The sequence below is a fragment of the Ctenocephalides felis genome, unplaced genomic scaffold (assembly GCF_003426905.1).
Source record: "Ctenocephalides felis isolate EL2017-DRISC unplaced genomic scaffold, ASM342690v1 CF-g0.4_SCAFFOLD_00845, whole genome shotgun sequence".
NCBI classification, from domain to species: Eukaryota; Metazoa; Arthropoda; class Insecta; order Siphonaptera; family Pulicidae; genus Ctenocephalides; species Ctenocephalides felis.
The window spans coordinates 66,569,598-66,591,284 of record NW_020536999.1 but is presented as its reverse complement, the minus strand read 5'-3'; the positions used below and the strand labels follow the sequence as shown (position 1 = coordinate 66,591,284).

The following is a 21,687-nucleotide window of genomic DNA, read 5'->3' as shown; positions in this document are numbered from 1 at the left end:
GGTGAACATGCTGGAAATTACACTTGTACTGGGACAAATCGTGCTGGAACAGATAGTTTAACCACGGAACTTCTAGTTAACGGTTGAGTGGAAAAGTTTTTAACTATTTTACTATAATAATAGTACGTGAAAGATATACTTTAGTGATTGGTTTTCCTTTGACACATGATCCTTCTTCAAATCATCCTTGTAATGATCATTACATTTTTGTTTACTTTTTATTTTATATTTTATTTTTTTATTTTTACTTCTTTTAAATTAATTTCATTATACCTCAGTAAGTGGAAACTAGTTATAATCATATAATATTATTTAACTAGTTATATAGTAATATATCTACTTGATATGTAAAATATTATTTCATAAACAGCCGAAGAAGTCCACGAAATATTATACATATATTATACAACTTCAATTTCGGTACGAATGTTGGCGTTAAAATGGCATATATTGTAGATGGAATTTGCAAATATCATGAGCATAGCACAATTTACATAACATTAGACCTTTTTGTTTGGTAGAACTTTTGAAGGCGAAATGTTTCCTCCCAGTTCGTGCCTGTATTTGTTTTTGTCTCTTAATAGTCCTCACCATTGCCTTCATATGCGATACAGTTTTCTGGATATAAATTGTGCATTTTCTGCTTGTCTTGTATTTTTTCCTATGGCATGAATATTTTGTAGGATTTCCATTTTTTACCATTTTGGTATTGGTAGTTTAAACAAATGACCTGACCAAAAATTCAAAAACTTGTAGGAGAAAAAATACAGCTTCAGAGAAACACTGTTGCGATATAAACAATGTAAGATACGTAATACGGATATCTAGGACAAATCGGAGTATATTCGTATATATTTCTAAATAGTACATATCCTTGCATATCCTTTTTCCTCACCCTTCACAAAAATGTACTATATCAGGTTAGGATTAATAGAGTGAAAATTATACCTGTGCTCCAAAATCCTTTATCCTTCATACTCAATTCTTTAAAAACTTTGAATGCTTTATAATTTTATTATTATTTGCTTAGTTTAATAAATAATATTTTTATTTTGGTAATCCCATTCATTTTAATAGTATGTTAATTAATTTTAATATTATAATATCATGTGTATCTAAAATGTGCAAATAATTTTAATAGTCTTATGAAAATATCATTTATATAGTATAACAATTACACAATAGGTATATAAATATATTGAAGTAAATAAGTATTTGTGCATTTTAGTATCACATATAAAACTATCAAGAACGAGTGTGTAGATATGATTATCATAAATTAGTAATATTGATCATCATTTTTTTTATAATTTTTTTTATAAGAAATCATTTATTTAAAGCCTCGTGAAATTTTTGCATAATTTATATTTTTTACATAATTTGTCTAAAATCTGCACACTTGTTTCAGCGTTTCCTTAAAAATTATTGCACTAATTATTATTCTCATCAGCCAGAAATTTTTTGGTAAACAATTTGCAAATATTCTGGTTTCATCTGACTAAATTATTTTGTTTAATATAATATTCAGAAAAAATGCAAAAGATAACTTTCTTTTGGATATGGATAAATTATGACTTTTTCTATACCTAATGTGATTCATTCATATTTATAGATATAATATTCCGCTAATTGTATCAAATTTAATTCAATTCATAGCTTTACAATTTCGAGAAAATAATAAAAAAAACTTACATAATTTGAAGAAGTGCAACAATTTTTAAAGTAAAATGCTATATCAAATCATTATTTTATGTAAACGAGTACTGAAAATTAAAATATCTATCTATAACATTTTTTTATTAATTACTATAAAATAATGATTTGATATCTAATTTAATCTGTTTGTATAGTTGAGAATATTTTTCATGTTTCAATTCAATTTATTTATTCAACTTTTCATATTGATTATTTGTGGAATGGAGAATAAAATAATATTTTTCAATCATTTTCATATGAACTAATTTTATTTGAACATGAATTTTCAATTATACTAATAGATAGTACAGCAATGTTTTGATTTTTTTTATTACAGACAATATTAAAAAATCGGAATCTAATTCAACTTGAAGTTCTTATCAACATATTGCTGACATTTTTGCATGATCTATACAAAAAGAGCGAATATGTAAATTACTTGATTACACAAAAAATTGACAAATATTGATAAGTATAATATTTGGTTTAATATTTATTATGACAATGATCTGATGATATTCATATAACCCCATTAAAATATGTTTTATTCATTTTTATAACTTGAATTCTTCGGTTATTCAAAAATTAGTATCGAATTAATTAGAATCTTCATATCTTTTTAGCTTTCATATTCGCTCTAATATGAAAAAGTAGAAATATTTTAAAATCTTAATAATAATGCAAAAGTACATAAATTTTTGTTCTAATGAAATACTAATAAATGAAGCTTCTAAAAACGTGGCCAAATTAAATTAATTATTTAATAAATATCAATATGATTTTGGTAAAAATTAAATGATTTTGAGAAAATAATTAACATGATTCGATTAATAAAATATTTGGATAATTTGCATCACTTATACACGACGTATTTAAATAATTTTTTGAACTAACTTATACCGGCACATATTTTTGTTATATATAGAGATTTTGATATTTTTGGTCAATCATCACGAAAATCGTTAATTATATAAACATTATTTTTATCTTCGTCTTTTGCATTATTATTAAATGCATGCTATTTAAATTTGTAAAAATATAAAAATTCTAATAAAACCTGAAATTTCAGTACCTCCGAGATGGGTCTTAGAACCTACAGATAAAGCATTTGCTCAAGGAAGCGATGCTAAAGTTGAATGTAAAGCCGATGGCTTTCCTAAACCACAAGTTACATGGAAGAAATCGACTGGTAACTATAATATAATTTGAAAAAATTTCAAAACTAGTTCAATCATTATGTTCACTGACCCATATTTATATTTTAAGGTAATACACCAGGAGAATATAAGGATTTGAAAATGAACGATAACGATATTAAGGTAGAAGATGGAACATTGACAATCGCTAACATTCAAAAAACAAGCGAAGGATATTACTTGTGCGAAGCTGTTAATGGTATTGGATCTGGATTGTCGGCAGTTATATTAATTAGTGTTCAAGGTACTTTTTTCTTCCATACATTTAAATGATATATCATTAGCGTATTTGTAATTACTACTTGCATGACGTAATGCAAACAGATATCAACTCACAGACTGAAAGCAAAGTTGTTTTCCCAAACTTCAGGCTTTGTGGAAAGTATTTCTATAAAATTTTAATGTATACTTTTAGGCAATATGCCAACACGCACTAAAACTTTTTTTTTAATTTTATTTTTTTTACCTTCTAGCTCCTCCTCAATTTGAAATTAAACTCCGCAACCAGACCGCTAGACGTGGCGAACCTACTGTACTTCAGTGCGAAGCCAGAGGCGAGAAACCTATTGGAATTTTATGGAACATGAACAATAAACGTTTGGACCCCAAATCAGATAATCGGTACACGATTCGTGAAGAAATTTTACCTGGCGGAGTTTTAAGTGACTTGTCTATTAAACGTACTGAAAGAGCCGATAGTGCCTTGTTTACTTGTGTGGCGACCAATGCTTTTGGAAGTGATGATACGAGCCTCAACATGATTGTTCAAGGTAAAAATTTAGAATTATTTAATCAAAAGAAAATTTTAATTTATCCGTGTGTCATAAATATTTTTCAGAAATGCCTGAAGTACCATATGGACTTAAAGTTCTCGACAAATCCGGCCGATCCGTTCAGTTATCTTGGGCAGCACCTTATGATGGAAACTCACCAATAATTAGGTTCATGATTGAATATAAAATTGCTAAAGGAAATTGGGAAAATGATATTGACAGAGTTTTGGTACCTGGATCACAGAGCGAAGCCGGCGTTTTCAATCTCAGACCTGCAACTACTTATCACTTAAGAATTGTAGCTGAGAACGAAATTGGAACTTCTGACCCATCAGATACTGTGACTATCATCACTGCCGAAGAAGGTTTGTATGAAATTTTTTATTGACAGGTATTTTTAAGACGCAAGTTAATGTGATTTTTCATTTCAGCACCGTCTGGAGCTCCTACTTCAATCAAAGTGGAACCATCTGATCAAAATACTTTGAAGGTGACATGGAAACCACCAAATCGCGAAGACTGGAACGGAGATATTTTAGGTTATTATGTTGGATATAAGGTTACTGCTCATTCTGATAAACCCTACTTGTATGAAACTGTTGAGTTCAGCCAAGAAGAAGGAAAAGAACATCATTTATTAATTCAAGGATTGAAGTAAGTTATAGTAATTAATTTAATTTTTGATCAAAGAATTTGTGAACTGACTCGACAATCATTTTTTTATTTTATCCTTTCAGAACGTACACGCAATATAGTGTAGTAGTACAAGCATTTAACAAAATTAACGTTGGACCAACGAGTGAAATAATTCTTCAATACACTGCCGAAGGAACACCTACCCAACCTCCTAGTGATGTTACATGTACAACTTTGACTTCTCAGACAATCAGAGTGTCTTGGGTCAGCCCACCTTTGGCTACTGCTAACGGTGTTATCAAAGGGTATAAAGTCATTTATGGACCAAGTGATTTGTGGTATGGTAAGTATTACGCACTTGCATTTATACATTTGTGACAGACTTCATCACAGTTCATGAGTTTTATTTATAAACTTTAGACGAGAAAACCAAAGATACGAAAATAACTGCTTCAAGTGAAACAATATTACATGGACTCAAGAAATACGCAAATTATAGCATGCAGGTTCTTTCATTTACTACCGGTGGTGATGGTGTTAGGAGCACGCCGATACATTGCCAAACTGAACAAGATGGTAATATATCAACATAAACGCTTTAACAATTTATATGATGAAATACCAGTTTATTGATAAATTTTTTCTTTAGTCCCGGAAGCCCCGACAGCAGTCAAAGCCCTTGTCATGTCAGGAGAGTCAATTTTGGTTTCGTGGAAACCTCCCTCCAGACCAAATGGAATGATAACTCAATACACTGTATACGTTCGCGAAGATGGCGGTTCAGGAGGTTCTGGAACGGCTCTTCCTAAAAGTCAGAAGGTCCCAGCTTATCAAATGAGTTATGAAGCATCAGGATTGAAAAAGAAAGATAGGTAAATAAGTTATTCAAAATTGAATTCCAAAAATTCTCTTAATAATTAGGTTTTCAATATAAACATTTTTATGTATTTCAGGTATGAATTTTGGGTTACTGCCAGTACCAATATTGGAGAAGGACAACCTAGCAAAAGTGCAACATTAAGTCCAAGCAATAGAGGTTAGTAAGCAGCTTTTGTGATGAGATTTATTATATATATTAATTTGAACTTTTTATTCAATTAGTTCCTGCAAAGATTGCATCATTCGATGATACATTTACGGCTACATACAGAGAAGACGTGAAACTGCCCTGCGTTGCTGTTGGTGTTCCTCAACCAGAAATTGTTTGGAAGGCAAGAATCAAAAACAAATCAATTAATAAGTATTGAATCTTGAACTTGTTTTCTATATTGTTTATTAAACTTTAGGTTAAAGGATCAGTGTTTGCGCCTACTGATAGAATTAGACAATTACCTGAAGGTTCACTAATGATTAAAGAGGCTACACGCCAAGATGCTGGTGAATATTCTTGTCACGTCGAAAACTCATTTGGAAAAGATGCTGTTACCCATCAATTGATTGTTTTGTGTAAGTTGTATCTTAATAAAATCATGTTAAAGGTAAAATTTTTGGATTCCAAATTTAATTTTTATTTTTTCAGCACCACCCCATTCCCCGATTTTAACACTTACCTCGACAACTGTTAATTCTTTGACGATGAAACTGAAAGCTCACCCACAAGATGCTGTTTTACATGGTTACACCGTACATTACAAACCTGAATTTGGAGAATGGGATACTGTTCAAGTTGCCAGTGACGCCACGAAATACACACTGGAGGGACTTTATTGTGGAAGTAGATATCAAGTTTACGCTACTGCTTATAATAGGCAAGTTGATAACTGAAATAGTTTTCAAATTACAGATGTTTAGTATTACTCTGTATCAAGTTATAATTAAGTTTAAGAATAAGTACTTATTATGTTTAATAAACTTTTAATTTTTTTATAGCATTGGAACGGGAGATGCAAGTGATGTTCTGAATATTCGCACCAAAGGATCCAAACCTGTATTGCCAGAAGCTTCAAGATTCCTCCAAGTTTCATCTACTAGCGTAACATTGAATCTAAGTGCCTGGTCAGATGGAGGATGCGCTATGAGTCATTACGTTGTAGAAAATAAGAAAAAGTGAGTTCTGTTAGATCTATTGGATTATTTTATCATCTTTCCATGTTTTAATCATTAAGCATTATGAAAATTTGAACAATATTTTAATCATACTCAGTTTCCTTACCTTATTTGCATATAAACATTTAACACGTTGAGTGCTCGATTTTATAGCGACCATCCGTTCATTTCGAATTTCATTAGTTTGAAAGTACTGCAAACAGATTTTTTGCTAAAAATAGTACGAAATTTGACTAAACAGATCATAACATTTAGTGTACTCGCGAGGAACATCCATTTTTATAATTAGGGTATTTCAATTAACTTCATAATTTTTTGTAAAAATGTTCGATTTTTACTTTATTTCATACTGACAGTCACCCGTGATCGATGGGGTCAAACGGAAAGGTGGCAAACAAGCTGTTGACATCGAAATTCAATGGCTTTCTTCTTCATCCTAAATTTTCTACTTTTTTAGCAAATATGAAAAACGTAAAAGTTTACTCAAATTGAAAGAATTCAAAACTCAGAAAACCTTTAATAAATTCCTCAGGTCACATCCTCATGTCTTTTTTATTATTGTTAACCGTCATTATTTAAGATATTTAACATAACAAATACTAAATATTACCATTTTTTTCAGAGCTCAGGCAGAATGGACGCAAATTTCAAATAATGTGAAACCAGGAAGCAAAAACTTTGTTGTGTTAGATTTAGAGCCTGCACAATGGTATCACTTACGTGTTACTGCTCATAATAATGCTGGTTTCACCGTAGCTGAATATGAATTTGCAACATTGACAATAACTGGAGGTGAGAATTAGTAATTTTCTTTTTCATCATTTATAATTTATTCTTAAAGATGATTTTATAGTTTACTTTGAATCTACTGATGTTTTGTTTTCACCAAGAACTGAAATGACCGATTATCAATAACTTAAATTTGAAATTGATTATATTATATAATGTACTTTTTTAGAATGTTTATATTAATTAATGTATTTGTGTAATGTTATGTGGTTTTGATTACTATGTGCCAAATATTCAAGTTAGCCAATGCTTGTAACGATGCTGACCATTTTTTCGTTTAGCATTGTTTCTTTTTTATTTAATACATGACCTTACAACTAAAATGGTATTAATCACAATTATAAACTGGTGTTGTCGGCTTTTTATCGAATATACTTTTCATTCTAGAAATAAAACTAGGTAATAAAGCAGTAAATAGTCATTGCTTAATTATCTAAAACTTGCACCAATGATTGAAGTTGAAACGGTCATTGCATTCGTATTGGTAGATTTGGTGTTAATTTGTAAACTGATATTAATAAATTATTTATTTTGCCGCAAAATATCTCTAAATAAATTACGTTTAAAAAATATTATTTTTTATGTTTGTCATATAAAAAATGCGTACCTAAAACATCCAACAATTTTTTCATTTACATATTTAATTATCCTAATACAATTTAATTTAATACTTTTTCTAATAGCACTAGTTCCAATAACCAAAACTGACTGAATTTTTGTTGGATGTTTCAGGTACTGTCGAACCTGCCCATGATATGCCCAAATTGACCGCGGAAGAAACACTTCGTGTCATACTCAGCAATCTAAACCTTATTGTTCCTGTAATTGCGGCAGTTTTTGTCATAATAATTGCTGTCATTGTCATTTGCGTTGTCAAAGGAAAGAACGACGGACGTCATAAAGGTAATTAATTTCAATATTATATTGTTTTCAGCTACTATTGCACCTGTACAAATTCTACCGGCTGGTGGTAAGAATGCCCATTTTCCGTTGCCCGGTTGGTTCGACCTGGATGTTCTGGTGCCATTGGCAGCCACTGTTGTGGTTCTGGTGGTTGGATGTCTACTGATTGCTGTTTTGTTGTCCAGGAGATGTCGCTCAGGCCGTGGGGCCAGAGGTTCGAAGGAACCAGACTGTATGTTCATTCATTTCATACTTTTTATTTGGGGAAGGAAAAATCTACCTATTATGCTTATTATTTTGTCTATGTGCAAACTAATTGCTAATTCAGTATTCATATGTCATACATCATTTTTATTTTGAATACTAAATTATTAATAAATTACTAATAGTAACTTCTAAATATTCGATTTCTATAATGACTATTAATTTCCAGACGATGTGGCTTATGACCAAACTATGAACGCTGGAAATACGATGGACAAACGAAGAGCTGGTGACCTCAGGGACGAACTTGGTTACATAGCACCTCCAAATAGAAAATTACCTCCAGTACCAGGAACCAACTACAATACTTGTGATAGGATAAAACGCGGAACGGTCATCAGTAAGTCACGGAGTTTGATCAGGCCGCGTGGCCTCTGAGTTATTTTTAATTTTCATATGATCGTTAAAGAAAATTATTTTTAATTAATAGGTTAATTTGATGAAATATTTTGAAGTAATTAATAATGTTGATTAGTCGATCATTTTGAAGATTAAAAATATTCTTAGAGCGAGCGCGGCCGTAGCTAACACAAAGGTCGGGAGCTTAGTAGACAGATCGCGATTTAATTTCAATATTGATGAATATCTTATCATGAAGATATTTTTTATTTATATTTCTACACTTATAGTGAAATAATTAGTACACAGGAAAACGCTAATTTTGTACACGTGCTGACACATATACGCTTATTAATATATACTAAACATTTTCATAATTAGATTTATATGAAGTGCTAAATTAGATAGCGTAGGTAAACATTGTTACATGGAAATTGGTCTCTGGAACTTGACGAAGTTTCTATATATTTTATCTGAATATATTGGAGAATTAGATACTTCCATAGTATAGCCAACGCCCTTTAGGAAATATTTAGTATCAGCTATAAATTATACATATGCAAAATTTCGATGAAACCTAACTATTCAGCTCAGCATTCTAGTAAGTACATAATTTTATTTTATTTTACTTTGTATTATATATACTATCCTGTCGCTTATATCGTACCAATAAGTATAAAAGTACACTAAACTTATATTTATCAAAGTATTTATGTAGTACCATCCAACACATCCGATATCACTGAATTCGAAACAATTGGTATCAATTAATAAAATTTACAATTAAATTCCATACATATTATTATTTTCCAAATTTTATTTACCGAAATAAATGATTAGAAATTCAGTGTCTACCCTTCCGGCCTTTGTATCAGCTGTTCGGTGTCGGATTCTCCTCTAAATTTGAAAAAAGAAATCATAAAATTTTATCATATCACTCATAGTAGTGCCCTTTCTGAACAAACACATTTCCTGTGAAAAATTTAGACTCCTTATTAGAAATTCACAATTTACAAAATATGCAATCATTTTCAGCACATGTGCAAACAAATCTTTATATACACAACGCACAAAAGAGAATCTGGCAGGGATAGCAAACATTAAATAATGGTGATATTTTTCAAATAGATCTACAAAAATTCATAAAATCATATTCACCTTTGCTGATATTGTTTTTGTCTTTGTACAGCTCTCAGTGACGAATTCATCATTGGCAAAATTCTACTACCAAGATTGAAATTCTTGTCAAATATGAATTAGTCTTGAATTAAACATGATAAAAGGGCTTTAAATTAATCATTGTCATTTCAATTTATTATGGAAAATATGACCATTACCTATGGCTTGACACTTTTAGCTTGTATTGGCGGAACAAAGCTATTACTGTCAGAGTTCATATTCTAGTTTGCTAAGTAGCGGCATGTTTGTTTTTTTCCAATTTAAATCTACGTGTTCCAATTTTCAAAATCTTGATAATAGTATGACTTTTTGATTAGATTTTTTGTTAGATTTGCATTTATGCTCACAGAATGTTTTGATAACATTTGGATTGGCTTTTACCGCTTTCAAACTCCTTGTGTTTAATGTACCCTGTTATAAAAGTCACTTTAATTTGATTAATATTAAAACTATTTTTAGTATTTTTTTATCATTCTTATAATTGATGTTATCTTAAGATTCTGTTACCTTAGAATAATTTTATTTCAATATAATTTTAAAGATTTATTTTTATTCTGATCATAATCTCATAATCCATTCATTGATTTAACATTAACTTACCTTTCAATTTAATTTTATTTATTAAAGCATCTTGAATTTATGAAATATTTACAATATTCGTCATTTGATAAATAAATAATAATAATAAATATATTATGAATATTGAAATTTTTGTTTATCAAATCATATTAGATATTTCTGATTGAGATTTATTTAAAATTCTGTTGATTCCTTGATAGTACACATATTGAAAATATTTCATTTTAAGTTGCTTTATTTATAATTATGGTTAATGTTGTTTTTGTCAATGGCATGTTTTATGTTTACCTTAAATGTCGCACAAAATAGACAATGGCAACAGCATGAGGTCAATACATAGCACTTGGGACCCCAGAAGAAATCTGTATGAAGAATTAAGTCATCAACGTAGACATCCACATGTTGTTGAACAAAGGGTAGCCTGCAGACAAGGTACGTTTTTAAAATGAGATATTAAAAATAATTAACGACAATAGCTTCGGTTTTTAATGTGGTCATATTCATTTACTGCATCCACCAAAGTCCATTTTTATTTAGGAAGACTATTAGTTGTATAAACTGCCGAAAACTTTATACAAATTTACTAATGATAATGATTTACACTCATATTAAATATTCATTTTTCGGTATGTGATTAGGAATAATTGGTACTTCGGTAAGATTAATCCGAACAGAATTAGGACAACCAGGGTCATAAATTGGTGATGATCAAATTTTTAATGTTATTGTTATAGATCATGTCTTTTATTTTAATTAACTTCCCGAAGGAGATGTTTATGTTTTTTATTAAAATTTTTTAAGAACTAAATTTTATAACTATTTTGCGTAAATTGTAATACAATGGTATTTGTAAAAGTTTTGAATTTTTGTACATATATGAAAGATCATCAGTAATTTTTTTGGTGAAATTGGAGCACATGGTTCAGAAACCAATATTGTAGTATTGGTAGATACAAATATGTCTTTATACAAACAGTTTTAGCATCAACTTTTATATATTTATATATTACATTATATATTCAAATTCACCTCATAATATAATCTATTTATCAAATTTGTTGTCATTGTTATGTATCATGATAAAATCCTCATTATAAAAAAATCATGGAATTATAGTTATATGTTATATACTATGGATAAAATATGCCTTTAGAATTTAATTAACAAATATTACTTAGCGAGCCTAACTGCAAACTATTGGGTATGATGAAATCAAAATAATTTAAACACAAATAGATATTTTTAATTTTAGATCAATAAATCAGCACCCTGTGAGTTTAGATGTTAGCTGATTCTGTTTAGAAAATTGTAGTGTCGCACGATTTTTTTCCAGGTTCAATATTAGGAAAAATTTCTTTCTCTTTTTTTTTTATTTTGCAGTTTGTGCAAATTTTAAATTGAATAGAAAATAGATATGGTTTTGCTTAAGATGATTTATATTGCTATTTATATATATATATATATATATATAAATCAGAGAAAAATGTAAAATAAGTAACGTTAAATTACTTATCACTTACTTTTTATCCAAAATCTGGTTCTACTTAGCTGTTCATAATATCATGATTCTCTTGAATGAAAACTGTTACAACTTTTTAATATGTAAATTAAAAGCTCAATTTATGAACATGGAATTAGATAAAAGATTTCTTTGCCAATATGTAAATGTTTGGAAAATACTTCAAAAATGAGTCTTGGAGCATAAGAACTCCTTGATGATACAATATTTACTAACAAATATTTACAATTTAATAGAAATTTGATTATCCGAACATATGCTATAAAAGACAATATTGTATCTTAGGAGGCGTCCATAAATCACGTGAGCCAGTTTTTAAGGATTTTTGGACCCCTCCTCCCCCTTGGTGAAACATGGTGATATTGAAAATTAGACCCCCTCCCTCACCCTCCCCTCACGTCAATTTTTAGTTACACCATAAAACTGTAAAATTCTTGAATTAAAAAAAACATTAAAAAAAAAAATACACGTGATACCACTCCCCCTATAAACCTGACGTGATTAATGGACGCCCCCTTATATGCTGCAAGTGAAAAACAGATATTCTTATTAATTATCTGTCACAATATCTGCTTTTTGGAACATCAAAAACATACAAACAGAAGAGTACATTTTGATAAAGCTGGAGTACAGAAGTCGTATTTTAAGAATTCGAAATTCCAGACAGGATAGCAAATTTGCGATGTTTCAAGCATATTTTTTTCCATTTTCAAATAAATTTTCCTTGTATCAGTTTTCACAAATTTTCATTTCTAGCGTGTATGTGTGCATGTGAATGTGCATGCCGCCACAAATTGGCGAGCTTTTTGAATTCCTTTCAATTAACACTGAACGCAGACGATATATCCATCATTTCAGGCGTTGAGGATGAGATTTGCCCGTATGCGACATTCCACCTTCTAGGTTTCAGGGAAGAGATGGATCCAGGAAAAGCTTTGAATTTCCAGACATTCCCACATCAGAATGGACATACACCGGTGCACCAGGAAGGAAATAGACCACAACATGCTCATTCGCGTGCTGGTAGCCAATCTATGGTAAAAACCTTTTTCTTTGTAATTAAGTAATAATAGTTTAATCAATATCGCCTAAAATCAATCAAAGAAATAAATGATGATTGAATCAAATATGGCTATCTAAACGTCTGCCTATTTAAAAGCTCTTTCAAATTTTTATATATCAGAGTATGTGTGACACTGCCTTCCTTTTGAATATGCAATTGGGTTGAAAGCACCTAAATGTTGGTATTTTTTTTTTATCCCAAATTTTCACGAAATTCAACTCAACTACTTATATTCACAAAGGTGCCAGATATAGTTCATCAAATTCATAATATTGTACATATTTTAAATGGCAGAATGCATAAGTATTCAATTATATTCTGCAAAGGTATATGCTTAGTTTTGTCAATTTACCGATTTTTAATAATTTAAATTTTACGTTTTAAAGCCTCGCCAAAATAACCGTTATGCCCGCAAAAACTCACAAGGAGGAAACAGCAACATCTACACACCAGGACCAGATTATGATGACCCTGCAAATTGTGCTGAAGAAGATCAATACGTTAGTATAACAGTGTTAATAATATATAGATTAATTAGTGCGTATACATTCCTAACAAAAACTATTGTATCTTCAGATTTTAATATTTAATTTTTATTTATTTGGGAAAATTGCTCTTTATGCTAACCATTTATCAACTATGTACCGTTTGTGCGCATCGGGGAATATTTGTACAATGGGAAAATGGGAGGGGTGGACAACCCTTGATAAAAATAAATTGTTTTAATTTTAGATAAAATTAATGCTTTGTCATAAGGTCAGAAAATGTCAATTAAAATTTAGTGAAGAAAACACTCAATGACTGAAAGCGTGGTGAAAAATTATTCGATTACTAAAAAGTCTTTTATGAAATAGAGATTTGTGGAAGGAAGGTGAAAATTTAGAGTTGTGTGTATTTTATAATTCCGCGTTACGAAAATTCAAGTTAAGAGAAAATTGATTCAACAATTTAAAAAAAAGTTATGTGTGGACAAATCTTGATAAAAGTAAATAGTATTTTGAAGTAAAAAGAGTTGTATATATTTTGTCAATTCCGCATAAAAAAATTAAAATTAAAAAAGTTGACCCCAAAATTTAAAAAAAGTATTAGGATTGGGCAACCCTTGATAATCATAAATTGTATTTTATTGTAACTGCTAAGCTTTTTCTTCAAGCTCAAAAATCTGAACTGAAATTTTGTCAAAAATGTTTTAGGACTGAACGTGGGATAAAAAATGATTGAATTATTAAAATGGCTATAGAAATAGGGGTTGGTGATAAAAAAGTAAAAATTTTGGGTTGTATGTATTTTACAATTCCACATTATAAAAAAATAAAAACAAAAAATTCCGTCCAAGAATCACAAAAAAACTTCAAGGGTGAACAACCCTTATCACTTAGGGTTGATAATCACGAAAAATAGATAGTTAATGCTATTCACACTTTCTGAATTATAAATAAAATATAAAATTTGAAAAGAATCAATAAAGCCGTTTCGGAGGAGTACGGGAACGAATTTTATATAAGATATAGGGTGAATGATAATTATTTTGTAAATTTAATTACATCAAATTTCAATGAAACTATTCGATTTTTTTATAAATAGCGAAGCCGTTATACTCGCGTGAATTCTTTGGGAGGCTCATTATATGGAGGTGCTGCCGAATATGATGACCCAGCAAATTGCGCCGAAGAAGACCAGTATGGATCTCAATATCAGCCTTATGGTGCACCATGTGATCATTATGGTTCAAGAAAGAGTATAGGTATATTCAGACGATACTTTGGTTTTAGAAAGTATATAAGTTGGCATACGTTTCATTAAGTTTATCAAATAAATAGATGTGTTAAATTATCATGAATCTGTCATCATTTTGCTTTATCTTTAGTCTCACGAAATCCCAACGCCCAAAATAATGGAGGTGTTACAACTGTTGGAAATGGCAGTCCGGAACCTCCACCACCTCCACCGCCACCAAGGAACCATGATCAACAAGGAAATGGAAGCTTTAACGACTCCAAAGAAAGCAACGAAATATCAGAAGCTGAATGCGATCGTGATCAGTTACCTAGGAATTATGCAGGTGAGTTAATAATTCAATCAGCTAGAATTGGAAGTTAAGCTGTAATAAAAGAGTAAATTTTATTTGACTCACATTACATCAGATTCTTTAAATAATATTATTAAATTGAAAAATTACAAATGTCTTAACTATACAAGCAACTAATATTATTCTAGATTTTTTAACTACATAGATCTAGTTTGGATACCAAACTCCAAAATATTGAATTTAAAATTTTTATTTACTAATTATTGGCATTTTTTATTTTTTAAATTCCTTTTTGGTTTATAAATTTTTGTTTTGTTTTAAAATCCCAAATTTTGTATTGATGTCGTCCTTTTACTAGTATTCTAATATAGTAATTTATAAGCATGCATATTTTATTCTGTGTTGTACATGTCTGTGACTAATTAAGTGCATCCAAGTATAAATTTATCTCATTATAATTATATATTAACGATTCATTGATTTTGTTTTATGTATTGACATCTATAGGAAAGTGAATATTGGAAAATAAATCACTTTTTAATAATAATAATATTTAATATAAGTCGATCCTCGTGGAAAGTGCATAAATATTATGACTACGTACAATGTGCTGAATTAAAGTTTATTGATAGTTATGAATGACGAAATATTGAACGAGAACAGTTTTTTAAATTTTTATTTAAACTAAATTAAAAGAATTTTACTGCTATTTTATACTATAAATATTGCGGGATCATCTTTTCTCATAAATTGTAAGAACTGTTTTAAAAGTTTCTTTCAGTACTAAAAATAGTTTTTATTTCTTAAGGGGCACAGCTAGTGTAACCGCCTAAAAAAAGGTGAATTTTGGGAATTTATATTAAAAAAAATACTTTATCAATCATTTCAAAATTTTAAGAATATATTTACACATGTTTTAAGAATACATAGTAAAATTTTTGAAGAAAAAAATAAAATATTTTTTAAGTTATCGTCGATCTCCAACGGCGCGAAAAAAGCCCTTCACTTCTACGTGTATGAAATTAAAAAAAAAATCTCGTTAAACTAGATAATATTGTCTGTAAAATGACCTCCGATAAAGAGAAAATCAAAAATGGCGGCGTTTTTAAAAAAAAATGGATTTTACTCAAAATTTTGGTCGTTTTTGGACTGCCAAAATTCGATTTTTAATCCGATCAAAAAATCGATAGTTCATTTTACGAAGAACTATATATAGTACATTTGCAAAAAATTCGATAGTGATCGGATCATTTGGTTTTGAGTAATCACTGCAGCAAATTCGGAAAATGCTGTTTCGAGAAAAACGCGTTTAAAGATAAAATGATCGTTATACTATCTACTATATATATACTCTTTAAATGGGTGTGACTCAAAAACTATTTAAGATATCGATTTAAAATTTTGGTATGTTATTTTTAAAGGTATAACCTATCGAAATATGGAAAAATTGAAAATTTGATTATTTGAAAATTTCACACTAGTTGTGCCCCTTAAACTTAAATATCATATTCCACTTGTTTACTTTATTATTTCATTCTAAAAAAGAAATTATAAGAGTAAAAAAACATTTTATACAATTTATTGAGCGTTTTTTCTCAGCAAACGTTAGAAATTTTATTACCGATTAGTTATAAATAAATTTGCCATATATGATAAACAACATATTTGATCGTGATCATAAAATTCTAAAATAGTTCATTAGTTGACGTTTTTATTCATGGATGTTTGCGACTTCTAGCATACAGTAATTTTATAAGTCTAAAATTGGCTTTGGAAATGCTGCAAGTAATAATCATTTTTACGGAAATTAATTTTCTAACCATTTTCTAACCATTAATCTGACTTATCATACCATGGACTGACTTGTTTTTAATTTCATTTTTTATGGATTTAATTTGTCAACAAGTTAATAGCTATTTCACAACCAGTGCAACTAATTCCTCTGGTCATAATAAATAATTTTGGAGATTTTTAATAACTAAAAACGCAGCTAGGTGAAGTTTTGAAATATTTTTATACATATATGTAAACATGTACGTGTTGCAGTACGTGCTCCCCATCATAAAGATCCACGCTCTACCGAAGAAATGAGGAAACTTATTGACAGGTTAGTGTTGTTCTTTTACATAGTAATTTAGATTTTGTAAAAATGACTAAAATTTATGTGACATGAAAAAGAAAGATTATAAGGAAAAATATTGAAGTTTGCATCTTCCTTATATTTGAGAAAATATATTAATTTACGTGAATGATTTTAATAAATATTATTGATTCGCCAAACTAAAAAATGTGTGCTGCCTTTGAACTCATTGTTTTGAATAATCCTATTTATGTATAGAGGAGACTGGGTACGGATGTGCCACTTTTTTGATCTGCCATAATTTTGGTAATTCACCAGCTATCTAGACAAAATGTGAAATGGAAATTTGAACATTTGTCTACATGTAAATATTGAAATACTGTCCTTAAATACGATATATTAGTCATAAAAGCAAATCGTACAAGAAAATGGAGGATGTCACAACCGTCGAATCCTAAGGACGTTTTTTTACCGTTGACTTGAGTAAGAGTCATTTTTTACTATTTAACTCCTGAAAAACTATCGTGACAAGTATTGATATTTTGCAAGAGTCAAATGAATTATTCTAACTTCTATATGAAGACTTTAATTTGTTTAGGAATGTAGGAATATTGTTTGAAAAAAAATTTACAGATGATATCTTTGGCTATGCAAAAATATGAAATAAAGTTCGTACATAAATTAGGTTGGATGTCATTCTTATTGAATTGCATTAAATTCTGGTAAATATAACCATTTTGAGCAAATTTAACTGGTTTGTGTTTCTACCTTTTTTAAACTTGACATTGTATCTGAAAGGTTAATTTGATTATCAATTTATACTTGCTAAAGATTTCAATGTCAAGCTTTATTTGGAAGAATCTCAATCAACGTTTTTTTAAATGATAAAATAAATTTAACGAAGTTTAATTCTCAATTCCTTTCCAAAGAACTTTAAACAGTTTGTCGACTGAAATCATCTCTCACAAATTAGTAATCTCGAACCATTCATATCATATTTGAAGTATGATAGTAATTGTTTAAAAATGTTAGTATAGTGGTTGGCATTATTAAATGTATGCAGTAGTGTTACCATATTACCAAAAAAATTATTTTAAATTTTTAAATGATGAATTGACTTAATTGTTATTTTGTAAAATAACAAAACAGTTTTACGCTCTCTTTTTTTCAATTGAAATTTTCTTTCCCTTTCTCTTTTTTTTGAGTTTTATTTTTTTCTATCTATTTAATCCCCAGCCGAAAAGGTTGAGAAATACATGTCACAACCGTACCCAATGCACACAAATCATCCTTATAACTGAGATAAAATTATCTACGAAAAAACTAGGTGCTGATTATTAACTACAAATGTTCAACTTACAGCAAAATAACAAAGTAATCTATCTGCATCCACGTAACAGTTATTATTAAAAGAAATTAAACAAAGATATATTTTTTTGACTCTTTAAAAGCTACAGATCATGTTAATGTGGGGCGCTCAATGCAATAATGTAAACTTGTTCGAAAAAACATACTTTATCTTTCTCGCTTTGAACCTTATATAAAAAACAGTATAGTTTAGCACTCTGGCACAACCGTACCCAGTCTCCCCTACGACATTGGTTAAAGGGTTGTTTATGAATTTTATTTATTAATAATTTCTTAGTTTGGCGAATTTTTCGACACGTTACTAATAATTTTTATAAGATATAGTGTTTCACTATATATTTTAACTGAAACTCCTTTCATTTTGGATGTGGCAATGATCGGATATAGAAAACAGTAAGTTTGTGTTTAATTGCATGAAAGCTTTATGTTTGTTTTAACTGCACGTAATCGATGTTTAGATAAAGTTTTGCTCCATAATATTTAAGAATTTCATGTTCAATATTCATGGTTTTGTTTAATATAATTCATGATATGATTCCTATAAGAATCATATAAAAATGATTCTTATAAGAAACATATAAATATGTTTTAATGTTTTGTTGTGTCTTAAGCATGATTGTGTCTAACTTCACCAACTCCCAAATCCATTTTCAAATGATTTTACGTTATTTCATTTTGATTTGTTTTTGAACCATAAATATTCATAATTAATTACTATAAAATTTTAGTTAATTTATTTAAAATCACATGGAAAAGGCGACTTGAAACTCGTTCATATGTGTCATAGTCTTGACATAGTTTTAATATGTGAAATGTGTTCTTAATCTTAATGAAACATGATCATCGATTGTGTAATAAAATTTTGTTGCTACGTAATTATTATTAATTAAAAATTGTTAACAATTTAACTACTGATGAATATTAATTAATTGTTTAACTTTTATAATATGAATTTCTGTTTTTATAATGGGGGTAGCAATAGCACCAAGCACCTAATCATAAATTTCTAGATTTAATTTAACATTATAATTGATCTATTTTCCATGAAATTTGATATCTATTGGGTTGTTCGGAAAGTAACTTCGTTTTTATATACATTTTGGCACGTAATTTTCGTACAATAAACAAATACATATTTTAATAAATTATGCATTGGCTATTTTGATCGACCATCTTTTGTCATATTTCTGGTATTAGCATAATTTCGAGATCATAAATTTTTTGGTCGTAATTGGCAAAAAACTGATCAAAGTGCTTTTTGCCCTCCTTATTCGAGGTTTTACCGTCTAAAATTTTTTTTAGTGACCGAAATAGATAGTGGTCTGATGATGGCAGGTCTGGAGAATGTCAAGAATGTGGCATTATGCCATAATCAAGCTGTAAAAGCTTTTGGCGATGTCCTGATGCAATTGAGGGTTAATTTTGACCTTTTCTATTGAAGTACACAATTTCGTTTATACACCTGATGACATAAGGCATCCACATTAACTGTTACGTTATCTTGTAAAAGCTGAAAAACGAACTTCTTTGAAATCTCACTGAACATACTGCATCACCATTTTTTTCTCGAATGTCAGCTGTGCAACTGTTTTGAACATGTTCTTCTTTTTTGTTTCATAGGCAATTGCATATATTGTATTCTTTACATCCAATTTGACATTTCTAGTGACAATTCGCTTCAAAACCTGAACATTTTTAGGACTTTTTAGAGGCGAATAGCGGACACCAGTGCGACGACACAGGTTTCTTCTTTCTATGAGAACCATACATTGAGCTTCGAGTAAAATCCTAGACCTTTTAAGTTTTGTACTATTAATACTTCATTTACATAAACATTGATCAATTTAATTTTGATTTAAATAGTATTTTTATCTTTTCTATAGCAAAAGAGTAAAATATGTCGAAAATGCTGCTTAATTCTTTTCGTTTTCAAAGTGTCACCATCCAAAAACTACAGCCTGTAATTGATTAGAATTTTTAAAAAACATAGTACAAATTACAATTACAAAATATTAGTAACTTGGTGGTAAAAAAAACGAAGTGACTTTCCGAACAACCTTATATTTTATATAAAAACGTGAAGTAAATAATTCAACTCAAAGTAATTTCTGGTTCGTGGAAGTCAAACCGTACTTCTTTTTGGATGACAAGAGTGTATATTGGAATTTTCTAAATTAAATTTGCTGAAGCTTTTATCCAAGGCCACAATGAAAACTTCACATTGACAATTAAGATATGTTTCATATTTACAATATGAAATAATTAAACTCAGTTATTTTTGGATGACAAGAGTTTACATTGGAATTTTCTAAATTAAATTTGCTGAAATTTTCATCCAAGGACACAATAATATTGACTTCATATTGACAGTTAAAAAATGTTATTTAGAGTATGAAATAATAAGTACTAAACAATTTTATTTGTGCAGAAACGAAGCAGAACCAAGGTTGCAAACAGCAAACGCAGGACAACTCACAGCCCACCATACTATGGCAGTGTAATCTGTAAATTCATAATCTGAATAAATCAGATATTATTATGCACCAATCTATAGATGCATTAAAAGAACGTATTTAAAACCTAAACGTTCAAGCTTAAAATGGCTTAATAATTTTTGTCATTTTTATTAAGTAAATTTTTTGAACTATGACCCGTGTCCATAGTGGTGATGCATGATGGATCAGCAGGAACTTCGAAAATTACAATTTTAATTTTAGAGTTTTTTGAGAATGATTTTTTACAAATGAGTATCTAATTGCATCACCACTAGAATATGGGACATATTCAAAATAGGTGTATTAAGTTACATATAACCACGAATATTATCATTAATTGAATATTAACTTATGATATACACAGCCAGATAATTTATACAGAAGGTTTTCTTCGTTTTTGGATACTGCCAAAATAATATATCTCAAGACTTATTATTGAACCAAGTTAGTATTTATATTAGTGAACCAACTTTTGTACCAATATTGAAATTTTACTTCGTTCAGCATCACTTGGAAACCTTCGAAGTATATTTGTGATAAGTTACCAAATCACTTCGAGAGAAAAATTTGATATAGGATTAGTCAGCGATTGGATGTCTCAATATTTTAATTCGTCGGATTTTTTAATTGATATAAGATAATGTAATTTATTTTTTATTTTAAATATTAATATTTGTTAAACATAATAATATTAATATTACATATTTTGGATATGTATTTTACCTTATAATGAT

The 21,687-nt window shown here is 29.2% G+C and overlaps 1 protein-coding gene across 1 annotated transcript in view; it reads left to right on the top strand.

The window, feature by feature from the left end:
* Nucleotides 1-21,446, top strand: part of LOC113373543 (Down syndrome cell adhesion molecule-like protein Dscam2) — a 273,188-nt gene extending 251,742 nt beyond the window's left edge. The window contains exons 14-35 of the mRNA XM_026613836.1: nucleotides 2,765-2,884; nucleotides 2,962-3,135; nucleotides 3,365-3,661; nucleotides 3,730-4,029; nucleotides 4,096-4,318; nucleotides 4,402-4,643; nucleotides 4,721-4,876; nucleotides 4,950-5,172; nucleotides 5,254-5,336; nucleotides 5,402-5,511; nucleotides 5,587-5,746; nucleotides 5,820-6,048; nucleotides 6,170-6,346; nucleotides 6,969-7,138; nucleotides 7,868-8,029; nucleotides 8,472-8,642; nucleotides 12,777-12,955; nucleotides 13,368-13,481; nucleotides 14,566-14,727; nucleotides 14,866-15,043; nucleotides 17,057-17,117; nucleotides 20,887-21,446. Of these exons, the coding sequence (XP_026469621.1) occupies nucleotides 2,765-2,884; nucleotides 2,962-3,135; nucleotides 3,365-3,661; nucleotides 3,730-4,029; nucleotides 4,096-4,318; nucleotides 4,402-4,643; nucleotides 4,721-4,876; nucleotides 4,950-5,172; nucleotides 5,254-5,336; nucleotides 5,402-5,511; nucleotides 5,587-5,746; nucleotides 5,820-6,048; nucleotides 6,170-6,346; nucleotides 6,969-7,138; nucleotides 7,868-8,029; nucleotides 8,472-8,642; nucleotides 12,777-12,955; nucleotides 13,368-13,481; nucleotides 14,566-14,727; nucleotides 14,866-15,043; nucleotides 17,057-17,117; nucleotides 20,887-20,959 (3,764 nt within the window). The 3' untranslated portion in view covers nucleotides 20,960-21,446. The remainder of the gene's footprint in view (nucleotides 1-2,764; nucleotides 2,885-2,961; nucleotides 3,136-3,364; nucleotides 3,662-3,729; nucleotides 4,030-4,095; nucleotides 4,319-4,401; nucleotides 4,644-4,720; nucleotides 4,877-4,949; nucleotides 5,173-5,253; nucleotides 5,337-5,401; nucleotides 5,512-5,586; nucleotides 5,747-5,819; nucleotides 6,049-6,169; nucleotides 6,347-6,968; nucleotides 7,139-7,867; nucleotides 8,030-8,471; nucleotides 8,643-12,776; nucleotides 12,956-13,367; nucleotides 13,482-14,565; nucleotides 14,728-14,865; nucleotides 15,044-17,056; nucleotides 17,118-20,886) is intronic.
* Nucleotides 21,447-21,687: the final 241 nt, after the last annotated feature.